The 13,196-nt window shown below is 41.2% G+C and overlaps 1 protein-coding gene across 3 annotated transcripts in view; it reads right to left on the reverse strand.

The window, feature by feature from the left end:
- Positions 1–218: 218 nt before the first annotated feature.
- Positions 219–13,196, reverse strand: part of LOC121441961 (centrosomal protein of 120 kDa-like) — a 61,313-nt gene continuing 48,335 nt past the window's right edge. For all 3 annotated transcript variants that reach the window (XM_041643388.1, XM_041643389.1, XM_041643387.1), the window contains 2 exons: positions 3,188–3,333; positions 219–1,958 (listed from right to left, as the gene is read on the reverse strand). In XM_041643388.1, the coding sequence (XP_041499322.1) occupies positions 1,721–1,958; positions 3,188–3,333 (384 nt within the window). In that variant the 3' untranslated portion in view covers positions 219–1,720. The remainder of the gene's footprint in view (positions 1,959–3,187; positions 3,334–13,196) is intronic.

A 13,196-nucleotide genomic window follows, 5' to 3' on the forward strand; every position in this document is an offset into this window, starting at 1 on the left:
ATGCCCACACACTGACAACTACTTAACCAAATGACCCGAGTGAAGTGGGAAGCCTGCTGACAGTGTCACAGCCACTGCCGCAGGAATGGCATGTGTACCTCTCGGTCTCTCCTCGCGTGAAGACATTTCAAATGTGCAGCAGAAGTACCTGGGAAAATGGAAATGCAGGAAGAAGCCAGCACCGTACCCACTCAATCTAGAAACAGAGACCACAGAACTCAAGGATCACACAGTTAGGATTTTATTTGTCAGATTACAGTGACTCAGAGATGGCTTTCTAGAAGGCAAAAGCACACACACTTTAGCCAAGTCCTTTCTGTTTACTCTAAGGCACCCTCTAGTGTCTGGAAAGCTCCAGGCTTCTTAAGATCCTGGTGGAGGAGCCAGCGTTGGGCCAGGATCTTCCAAAACAAAAATACTTTTGCTCCATCCATGTGTCAGGAAAAATCAGGAACATGTAACCATAATTCATATTTCAAATCCGTGCTATGATTATCTGTCTCATCACCCTCGCTTCCAGTTACCCTTCTGTTATTTACTCCTGGGTTGCTTTCAGAAGACTAAGACTTCGTTAAAGAAAAGAAGCATATGATGCCTATAGGGGTTTCAATTTCACAAACGAGAAATATACTTAAAGAACACTACCATGTAACCTACTTTGCATTTGTTGAAGTTACTGGTAATTAGTACATCCTTCCTTAAGTATACGCTTAAATCTGTTATATTTGGGAATCAGAATTTTTGAACTTTACATATTTTAAGATCTGACCTGAACTGGGAGTTTGCTGATTGCCCTGCTCAGTGTCAGGTGGAGATAGTGGTTAAGTGCCGCCACGAGGCTAGAGGTGGCTCTGGAGAAGACGATACAAAGGGACTCTGGAGGCTTACAGGACATGGCTCTGTATAAAGTTACTCTCAGGTGTCTTTGAAAAATGACTGTAGAAAGAATAAAAAATAAGCTCAGCTTCACTTGTCTTTTCAGCTAATGCCTTTAGGTGTCTGTCCCCACATTCTATTTCTGAAGCTGCGACAGCGCAGTGAGGAACAAAGGCAACCTATAACTTTGCTAACGACAACCTCACAGTCGTGAGCAGGAGCCCGTAAGGGAAGGTCGGATCAGCTATTACTATATTCTTAGAGTACGATGAAATCTGGTATTCAATTGTTCTTAAATTTACTCTGCATGAACTGCATTTAAACAAATGACTCATTTGTCACCCAATATGCCATACAGCTTCTCTGCCTGAGACTGCAAATGAGGGAAAAGACTGGTCATATACAATGACTTTAAAGAATGGCTACATTTAGAATTGGCTTCAACTTGAAGTTATCTACAATTGAAGGGAGCAGGGCACAGTATTTTTAAAGTGCAACACATACTCATTTGGCTCAGTATGAAAAATTATACAGCTGGAAATTACTGCAGTCAGTTCTCCCAGAACAAGTTGTGAAAAGCTGTTGGTATAGCCAGACGACAGATTTTAAACTGAAGAACACTGAAAAGTCATTTTAAGTGAGCATGTAAAATACAATTACAAATGAAGTCAGCATAGGAGAGGTAGCGTAAGTAAGATCAAATAAATACTATATACAGTAACATATAAAATTCAGCTTATAAAAATTAAAAAGAACATTCCAAAATAGTCATTTTCCTTGCTTTTGAGGATTTTACAAAAAATTAAAATTCAAACCTAGAGTACCTGCAAAGATTTCCCAAATGTTATGAATTACTGGCAATGCTTTTTGCCAAAACCTCTCTGATCTGCCGGTCCAGTTCACTGATTATCCGGTCTTCGTGGTTATACACACCGGTTCTCATCAGAGTGTCCCTTTCTTCTATCAGCCGAGTCAGATAGTCATCCAGGCCATCGTCTGGCGCGGAGCCCCGCGGGCTGCCCAGCTTCCCACCTGCAATCTCTCTGCAATCCTGGTACTGCTTCTGCTCTTGCTGCCTTAACCTGAGGAGTCAAGAACAAACACCACTCTAGCAGACAAAAAAACTATTTTAGCCTTCCTAATAGCACTATTTAAAAGCAAGGTAGTTCACAGGTTTTACTAGTGTTTTCAGGAAGAAAACAAAAACTAATAATTCCACTTGACTGGTCAGAAGTGATACATTTATAAAAACACAGTTGTGTTTGCACTTAGAGAATGCAGGGAAACCGTAAGGCATAGTGCAACATGCCCAAAGCCCCGCATCTGTCAGGGAGACCACAATTCCAGTCAGCCTGGACTGTAGAGCAAGATGGGTTCAAACATAAAAGCAAGGGGTTGGGACATAGCTCACTGTCATTTAAGTCCCTTGGTTCAGCTCCTGACACTTAAAACAAACAAAACAGAATGTAAACACAGACACCACGAAAACCATAGGAGTTATATACCTGTATAAAGAAGAAAATGATAATGATCTTCAATTTTATCCAGATATTAAAAATGAATATTTTGTTCCCAATTAAGATGCATTTATCTACTTAATTTAAAAATATTTATTTTTAATTATTTGTGACATTTGTGTCTGAGTGTGGGGCGTACAGGAGTTCAGTTGCCATCAGAAGGTGTCAGACGGCTGGAGCTGGAGTTACAGGTAGTTGTGGGCCATCTGATGTGGTGCTGGGAGCAAACGCAGGTCCTCTGGAAGGGCAGTGTGCACACTGTAGACCACTGAGCCCTCTCTCTGGCCCCAGACCGTTGCAGTGATACTTTATATGCAGTGCTTCGTCTTATCTTTTCACTTTTACCTCAACTATTGATTTTGCATGGCTGGTCTTCTAAAGCGCTTCTTAGTGCTTGCTCCATCACTGAGATGCATCATCATTTAATCCTTTACTCTGTGTCTTTAGTTGTAACTCAACCTTTGCTATCTGAACACAGCATTTTCTTTAAATTTACTCATCAAATAGCTACTTATGCCAAACAATCTTGGGGCACAAACCTTCAAAACAATTTAAAAAGCGCTATGCTATATGTGAAACAATATTTTGGTAAATGAGGACTGATATTTTTCTATGAAATTTGTAGATAATACAAAAATGCATCTTACTCTTTAAACATGCTTTATATCACATCAACACAAACATGTGCATGCGTGTATTTGTTCAGTACCCTCCTTAATTCAGGAAGACCAAACTGAACGGCTGTCATATCAGACCCATGTTAGTGACAAAGGAATCCTTGTGACAATGGGTACCTGTTCAGTTCGTTCCGTATGTCCAGCAGCTCCTGTTGCTCAGTTTTCACCGTCTCTTTCTCCTCGGCAGCCAGGTAACGCAGCCGCATCTGCTCCAACTCCTCTTGCTGCTTTTTAAGGCGAGCCATTTGACTTTCTTGCTCCCTCTTAAAAGAAACAGAAAAGCTGGCTTGTATCACTGGGAATGCGCCCATTTCTATGACTTGGACTCGGGATAGGACAATATGCTGCCAATTCTGGGTCACATGATACTTAGAAATGCCCCACTTTTCTCCTGATAATCTTTCTATCCGTCTCTCTTTTTGACATCATAAAGCATGGCCAACGAGGATGGGGGTTTGCTGAAGAGTTACAGTGTCTAAGACTGTGAGGTAGGAGCAGCTGCTTGTCAGCACAACAGATTGCAGAAGGACTTGCATCTGTGAGCATCTAGGATCCGCACCTATGCACCACTGTCTCTTCAGAACTTTGGCAACAGTCTCTGATCATTAAACCCAGGAAATTTGGTTAACAATTTTTTTTTCTCTAGGCTCATATGAAATTCTAAGCTCATATTCTTTTTTCAAACAAAACTGGATCAAATGATATACCTTAATTGCATTTAAAAAATTAACAATGAAAGGAATGTAATACTCTATAGGATGAAGATAGTCCACGATTTATAAGGGAGAATCTACCATATAGAGTGCTTCCATAAGAGCCTGTACAATGTAATATGGAGCTTCTAAGTCCACCCACTTATTTCTCTATAGACGAGTGCTATTCTTTCCTTAGGGTAGTTCACACAGACAGCAGGGGCAACATGGCATCCTTCGCATGTGTGTTGTCTTATTGTTGTTTTGAGAAAGGATATTACTATGTAGCTCTGGCTGACCTGAACCTCAAGAAATACACCTGCCTCTGCCTTCTAAGCACTGAGATTAAAAGTGTGTGCTGCCATGCCCAGTTCATTTTTTTCTAACTAAAATAATTTCTGATTATAGCAAATGGAAAACTGACTAGATGCAAGGGATATTTTGCTGAATTTACAATGTGAATTACACACATAAGGGGTTTCCACAATTCCTGAGTCTGCCCTTCCCCATGACACACCCTCTCCAGTCACTAAACTAATAGTTTCCAAACTAGCTCTAACACCATAAGTAAGTGCTGATCGTTCTGAGTTCTGTGTAGGATTATGAAGTCCAGATTACTCTGTGTTGGGCTTCTGTCATTTGTACTGCCCTGTGCGGCTCATCACTCACAGTAATCCACAATCTTTACTCAGTGGACACACAGTTCCAATTTTATAGTCTAAATATGGCAATGTTAAGATGACGATGCATTTCACCTGGCTCTATACCTGGGTCAGAAAACAACAATTGCAGGATTAGGTAATATTGCCCAACTGTGGACAAGGTGGTCCATTACTCAATAGCCAGTGTGAGAGTTCCTGGGCCATGTATTTTTGACCAACACTTAGAGATCTTTTTTTCTTCTATTTAACAATTCTTTTAGTGGTTTGTCCTGATTTTATTTTGCATTTTTTTCAAAGAGTTTCAACACATTTTAATGGCATTTGGATATGCATATCTATAAAGTCCTAACTAAAACCGATAGCTGTTTGTCTTACTGGTGTTATATTTTGAACATTTCCCAGTGCTCTGTTTTGCCTTCTCACCCTTCAGTGGTGTGTTGGGATGAACAGAAGTCCTTCATCTCAACATAACCCACATGGTTCCCTCATTTCCTTCCTAGCAGGCCTTCTCTTTCTTTGCTCTTTGACTTGTGTCAGTCTTGAAGATATTTTCACATCTACTTATTTGTGGGTGTGGGTACGTACTGTACATGAGTGCAGGTGTCCATGGAGGACAGGCCAACGTGTTGGATCTCCTGAAGCTAGAATTACAGGCTGCTATGAGACACCTGGGATAGGTGCTAGGAACTAAGCTTGGTCCTCTGGAAGAGCAGCAAGTGCTCCTAAAAACTGAGCCATCTCTCCAGCCTGGAGATATTCTTTTACAGTACCTTCTGAAAGCATCATTTAATCAGTATGTACACAACTGGCTTTAGGTACAGTGTGAGTTGAGACTTGTTTTTTTTCCCTAAACAACTTAAGGACAGTGTTGGCATGATCCCCTGCCCCATGTGTGAGGGCACGGACAGTGTTGGTGGGGTCCCCTGCCCATGTGTGAGGATGTCTGTGGATGCACAGACAGTGTTGGTGGGGTCCCCTGCCCATGTGTGAGGACGTCTGTAGATGCACAGACAGTGTTGGTGGGGTCCCCTGCCCATGTGTGAGGATGTCTGTAGATGCACAGACAGTGTTGGTGGGGTCCCCTGCCCAAGTGTGAGGACGTCTGTAGATGCACGGACAGTGTTGACGGGGTCCCCTGCCCATGTGTGAGGATGTCTGTGGATGCACAGACAGTGTTGGTGGGGTCCCCTGCCCATTTGTGAGGATGTCTGTGGATGCACGGACAGTGTTGGTGGGGTCCCTGCCCATGTGTGAGGATGTCTGTGGATGCATTGAACCAACACACTTCCTACCCATGCATTAACACAATACTCGACTCCAGTATCTGACAAAAGTCCATCCTTTAGCCTCTGTCAGGCTAAGTTATACCTTTGGCAGTCTTCAAAATTTAAGACCGCATGAGTAGTTGTAGAAAGAATTCAGGGGTACGATCGTAAGACCACATGAGTAGTTGTAGAAAGAATTCAGGGGTACGGTCGTAAGACCACATGAGTAGTTGTAGAAAGAATTCAGGGGTACGGTCGTAAGACCACATGAGTAGTTGTAGAAAGAATCCAGGGTACGGTCATAAGACCGCATGAGTAGTTGTAGAAAGAATCCACGACATTCACGATAATACGTAGTAAACTAAGAGCAAGGGGTCATTTCCTAAATTAAAAATAAATGTTCGCATTAAATCTACAAAAAGCTTCTTTAATAATTTGAGTCCCCCTACCCCTTCAGAACTCCATTTTCTACTGAGAGCATGTTAGAAGTGTTCCAGTGTCGTAAGAAAGAGAGCTAGGGATATAGAAGGGCTGGTGTGTGCCTTACCTAGTATGTACTAATGAGAGAGAAGAGAGAAGGAGAGCACTACAAACTGGAAAGGGAAAGTAAGATTGCTGTTTTCCGTAGAGGACTGTTTCTACAACTACTCATGCGGTCTTGATGTGGGAGTCCCCTCTGTATGCTGTGAATACCATTGGTTAATAAAGGATTGCTTTGGACCTATAGCGGGGCAGAACTTGGCTAGATGGGGAAAACCAAACTGAGTGCTGGGAGAAAGGCGTAAGAGAGGTCATGTAGGCCCACCAGACATAGACATCCTATCCTAACTTTACCCATGGCAATACACAGATTACTATGAGCTAAATTAAGATATAAGAGTTAGACAATAAGAAGATAGAGCTCATGGGCCAAGCAGTGTTTTCATAGTGTCTGTGTGATTATTTCGGGGCTGAGGAGGTGGGAACCAACAAGCGGCCTCCTACGACACTGAACCTCCTGCATTACTTTATACTTTTAGAGACAGAGTCTCTACATAGGCCTGGCTGTCCTGGAACTCCCTATGTAGACCTGACTGGCCTTGAACTCACAGAGATCTGCCTGCCTCTGACTTCAGAGTGCCAAGACTAAAGGCATATACCACCATGCCCTCCTGTATTGTTCTTAGGTAGTCAATAACCTCTGTGTTTAGTATGCAATCCAGGGTTTGACTTCCAGGTTCTGTATCTATTTGAGACTAACTGGCTGGTTTTGCTTCTGTAATTTCTAAATCTATACAGATTAAGATTTAGGACCATGGCTACTGTGCTATGGTCTCTTATAAAAAAGTTCTTATTTGTTTTTCAATGGGGTTAGAGTTATTCTTACACTGGTCACTTAAATTCGAATGTTTGAATCAAGTATTTTTTCTGTATATATTACCCATTACAATTTGTCTAACAGCTATACAATTATTTTTAATTCTTGAGTCATTTTCGTAGGCAGTTTATCAAATCCACTTGCACTTGCTCATAGCATCCTAATCTCTTCATATGCTGGCAGGATCTGGGGTCCTCACTCCTTTATAACATTCTGCTACTGATAGGGAGCCTCACTTTTCTAAGACTTCCTCTCAAAGAAACAACTTTGTATGTAGCAGAGGCAGACCTGGGGTGTGGTCCAGGGACCTTGTATTTTGAGCTGATACTGAGACTTGGGGCTCACTGGTAGGCAGATCTATGTGGTCGGTGTGGGACAAAGACCTGCCTATCTCTGCCTGCCCAGTGCTGGATTACAAGCACATGCTACCATGCCAGGTTTTCTATATGGCTGATGGTGTTGAAACACAAGGCTGTCAGCATGGAGGGTACTTTACTGAATGAGCTATCTCCCTAGCTCTGTCCAAAAACCAGACTCTTATTTTGTAACCTGCTACAGTTAATCTCTCTCTAGGCTCTAATATACTGCACTTTATTGTGTTGCATTTTTATTAGTTTTGAGTTCAAATATTTTCTAATCTTACCATAGTCTTGAATTTAAAATGGGTAATTAAATATAAATTACTTATGAAATGTTTCATGTTATTGAATTTTATTAAAGTTTCCAGCTCCGTATCCCTGTGAGCAAGGCACATTCTAAACTACAATCTCTGTGAGTTCAAGGCCAGCCTGGTCTATCAAGCAAGTTCCAGGACATCCAGAGCTGTTATTTAAAAAAAAAAAAGTCACCTGCTGCCCTTACCCTTGCTCGGTAAGACGTGTGCTCCTACCTACCCGTGCCTTAGGACAGCCTTCAACAAGCTGATTTGCTTTTGGGCAGTTTTAGTATGATGCTTGTAGGTATGGCTTCCTATACATTCATTCTGTGTAGCATTTATAGATCTCCTTGGATATAGGAGGAGGACACACACACACATATATACTTATGTATGTATATAAAATCAAATGCTTCCACATGAAGACATTTCCCTAGTCCTTACCCTGCACTTTATGCTTTCTTTGCTGTAATCACTAGTTTTCCTTTCTCAGTTTCTATACTTGTATTAACCTATCTTCTAATTCCCATAGCCTGTTTCTGTTATGTTAATAATATGCTCTTAATTCTTGTTTAGTTCTCAATTTCACTTACTTTTTTTAAGAATGTCTAATTTCTCCATTATGTCACCTATTTCCTAGAGCAGAGTAATTGTATTTTAAACTTATCTGATGACTCCAAAGTCTAGATTACTTGACACATTTTTATCAAACAAGTGACAATCAGATTTTCCACTGATGAGGACTACTGTGGCCAACGAGCATATAAAAAGGATGCTAATAAGTCATTAGTGAGTAGGAGCAGAGTAATACTTTTGCAACTTTATCAAGCCGAAAACCTAAAGACATCTATAGCAGGCATGGACCGACAACAGCGTGAAGGGAAGTTATGTGCTACCATGTGCTGGATTTTGCAGTACTGGGCTTGAGCTTGCCTTACACATACACATAGGCAAGTGCTCTCCCAAGCCACATCTGCAGCCCTGTACAACTGCTGGAAATTCACAATTGGCACAGTCACTTCGGGAAATAACTGAGCAATGTTTAGTAAAGTTTAAGTTAGAAAAACTGAATGTATTCTTCTAGTATCTGAAATTCTACCTGAAAACTGTTACTTGTGTGAGAACTGTTCGGGACTGCTTTCCATATGGAAACCTGTAAAAAGCAGTTTCACTAAAGATTACATATAGAAGCTGCATAACTGTGGTGCCTTTACACAAGACTACAACATGAAACTATTTCATGAAGATAAATAACGCTATTTACAAAGGTTTTTAGAACTTCAAAATTGATCACTGCTAGGCATTAAACATGGAAGCCCAAGCAGGCTAGGCAGTTTATTCCCACTGCCCATGCAGAGATGACGGAAGGGGTTGACTATGTTGCTCTTCCTCTCTCCTGCTTCCACTCACTGTGGCAAGGCCTCACTAACTTGCCCAGGTTGGTCTTGCAATCATCTTCCTGCCTCATCATCGCGAGGAGTTGGGATTACAGCTCTATGCCACCAGGCTTACCTGAATATACTTTTTAAATGTTTTACATGCTGAAGTGATAAAGATTAATAATAAATGTTAAAATTCAGGGTAATGGTATTCACAAGAAAGCAGGAAGGCACAGCTAAGGAAGGCACAACCTAAAAAAAAGAGCAGCTCGGTCTGGAAAGCGCTGATGCCAAGCCAAAGTGTGTGCACTGGCACTACCATCCTCTTCATTAAATGCCAGGCATGGCGCTGTGCCACAGTGCTGGGAAGCTGGAGAAAGGAGGATCCCAGGGGTTCACCAATAGCCGGGCTAGCCAGCTGGTGAGCCCCAAGGTCACTGAGACACCCTGTTTCAATAGAAATGAAGTGGAGAACAATCAAGGCAGACGTACGTGTGACCTGAGCTTTGACAGTTGCACGCATAAACGCATGTTAGAGAAGTTATTTTAAGAAAGGAAAACGACACGGGCAGACACACGGTAATGATTCTCTCCTACATTACCGAGTGTGGCATCTACACTTGTCTGAGCCAGCATTCTCACTGCATAGTCTCACTAGAGTCCCGTCTCGCCTGGCACTTGTGCTGATTGATTCTATTGCCTCCGCCTCCAGAATGCTTGATTACACATATGTACCACTATAACTGACAAAATCTGCATAACAAGAAAAAGTATGACTAAAAGGAGAAAAAAAAACAGAAGTTGACTATTTAACTTCAGGCTCCTGAAGTTGTTCATAAAATGAACTTCTTAACAACACCACCCAACTTGAAACATTTTTATTCTAAAACATACCAAAAATCTTTGAAATGCCTTGAATTTTAAAGCAAGCATGCCATACTGTTAATAATTACATATGCCTGCAAAAACTGCAAAAACAAGGGCCAGGGCAAACGCTTCCCACTGCCAGGTGCTCCGGGTTAAAGGCTCCTCAATCAAGTGAGTATAATCTTTATTTTGCCCTGCCTGCCTATAAATCCAGAAAGGAGATGTAAACATGCATACACTAGACTAAACAGCGGCTACAAAGTGGCCACTACTTACTCTCCCACTCACACATACCATCCAAGTCTGTGGGAAAAACGCAGAACTAAACTAAGGAGCTCAAGTCAAGTTTTCTGAAAATAACCCAGAGCTGACAAGTCAGTAGGAGGGCCTGGATGGTTTCAAGACACAGTTTTTAACCAAGACTTGGACCTCCAACTGTTTTCTTAAACAAAGATTTACATCCCCATCCTTGGCTAAATTACGTATAAATTAATCAAATTAATTACTCTGAGTGGATACGCAGGAGGCTGGACAAGATAGTGCTGATGTCAGCCGATGAAGTCTGCCTTGCTTTAACTAAATATATTGGCTTAGTTTTAAACACATCTACTGTGCACAAATATGGTAAGGGACCCACGTGCTACTAAATAAAGTCTTAGCTCTGTTTCCTGTCCTGGGAACAAACATACAAGAGTTTAAATATGTAACATAGTGAAAATGTTCTATTTTTATGACTAATTCATATTTCATAATAATGATTCACTAATTTTTAAACAATAGCAGCCTTTATTCTACTTACAGATTGACGTTTAGAATATGAAGACCGGTGCAGACAATCTCGGGGATTTGCTACTATTCAAGCATTTAGGTACCAGTTTAAAAACAGCTCTACAGCGTATTTCCACTAAGAGAAAAAAGAAACTAAATTGCCTCTGCAAACCAAACAAGTACTCCTAATGTCCCAAACCCAGAATAAAAGAGTATCATTTCCTTGTTTTTAAATAGGGTCTCATTTCATGTCATATTTATTACAGCTGCCGCCATCAATTACTAAGAAACAAACAAACAAACAAAAAACCTTTAGAAAACTTACAACTTGGATTGAGGCTGAGAATGAGAAGGAAAGTTTTCTTCTAAACAACTGGAGGACTACAATTTTTTAATTCACAAATTGACTATACTAGGTCACTTCTGAGTAATGGAAATGTCTCTTTAAACATTGTTCTGGCAATGGGCACCAAGCATTAGATCTTATTTCCAAGCCTTACCAGCTGGATTTTGTCATTAACATTTATTAACAATCTAAGATATGGCTTTCACCGTCTAATCCGTACTACACGAATGTTTTCTGTGGCCCTCCAGAGGGATTTGATATGACACATTACTGGCAGGGATTACAGCCTCGTGGCTATTCACCAGAGGCAATGTAAAATTAACATGGTACTAATCCAATTTAAACAAAAAAGCTGCACAAACAATTCTCTGAACAAAAGCAGAGAGACACTTCCAATTTTATATTCAACACAAAATAAATGTGTTTTTAATAAAAGAGTTTTATGGAAAAAATTAGAATTTTCACACATATGAAATGTGCCAATTTAATGAAGTTATTAATTTTAATCTCCCAAAACCAGTTAGTGGCATCGCATAATTCACTATGAAGACCCCAAGGGCTATTGCTTTCCTTAAATTACTGCATCTCAGTATGGTCTGCAAAACATCAGAGGTTCCTAGCGACCTCAAAAGTTGTTTATAATATTGTTTCTAAAGCAGAAAGTTTACAGGATAAGGGATAAAATTAGTCTAAAATAAGAAAGTACTAAACACACTGCACTCAATCAGGGACTGCTATTTTTAAATTAATATTTATTGTGTATGTATCTGCCGTGTGTGTATGAGATGCATACATGTGAGCAGATACCCATGCCTATGCACGCACATGTGCAGGGCAGAGCAGGGCACCGATTCTCTTCCCCTGGTGTTCTTTGCCTTATACGATGAGACAGGGTATCTCGCAGAACCTGTAGAATTCGCTGGTTTGATTAAGGACTGCTGACCAGCAAGCTCCCAGGAGGGACTTATCTCCTCCCACCAAAGTTGGGTTCCTGGTACACATGCCATGCCACTTTTTATATGAGTGCTGAGAATGTGAACTCAGGTTCTCACAAGTAGGGCGGGTGTGTTTACCTGCTGTGCCCTCTCCCCACCTCAAGGTGGTAGCTTTCAGTTTCTTTAATGGACTAAGTTTTGGAGAAATTCAATAGCTTTCTCTCTTAATAAATTTACAGCAACTCAAGAGAAAGAAACTGAATGTGATATCCTCTCGTATTAGAAACAAATAAAAAATCATTTTGCCAGTTTTTTTAAGACAAAGTGAAAATACACAGGAAGAAAGAATGAATAGAAAATAGAGTATATGTGAAGATCTAGAAGATACCAAAATGTGAGGATGCAGGATTAGCAAAGAGGAATTTAGGGGGTGGGAAGTTTTCATAATCTTTGGCTTCGTTTCTGTTCCTTTTTTAGGGCGTGTTTTCATGTATGCCTGTGGAGGCCAGAGGTTAACATCAGTGTCTTCCTCAATCATTCTCCATCTTTTTTCTTTGGGATAGAGACTCTCAAAGTGAACCTGGAGCGTGCCAATTTGGCTAGACTAGCTGGCCAGAAGCACCGAGACCTTCCTCTGTGAGCTTCTCCAGGGCTGGGCTAACAGGCGCCCTGCAGCACCTGGCCCTTTTCAGAGGAATGCTGGTGTTAAAGCTCAGGTCCTCATGCTGGCTCAGCAAGCACAGACTAAAGGAGCCAACCGCCCTCCCCGACCCTTTTACTTTTGGGACAGGGTCTCTCATAATCCCGGCTGAACTTGGACTAGCTATGACTGCACACATATTCAATAGCCTTTTAAAAGGAGCGACTTCATTCCTTTTTTTTTTTTTTTTTTTTTTGGTTTTTCGAGACAGGGTTTCTCTGTGGCTTTGGAGCCTGTCCTGGAACTAGCTCTGTAGACCAGGCTGGGCTCGAACTCACAGAGATCCGCCTGCCTCTGCCTCCCGAGTGCTGGGATTAAAGGCGTGCGTCACCATCACCCGGCGACTTCATTCCTTTTACACTGCATTCCTTTTACACTGGAATATTGAAGAGTCAGGCATTTAGATGTTAAAGCATAACTTACTTATTTTAAAAACAACTTCAGTTAACACACACCGTCGATGCCAGCACTTGGGAGGCAGGTGGATCTCTGACTTTTGA

The sequence above is a fragment of the Microtus oregoni genome, unplaced genomic scaffold (assembly GCF_018167655.1).
Source record: "Microtus oregoni isolate MIOR12 unplaced genomic scaffold, Mior012 000085F_ref0000168, whole genome shotgun sequence".
Lineage (NCBI taxonomy): Eukaryota > Metazoa > Chordata > Mammalia > Rodentia > Cricetidae > Microtus > Microtus oregoni.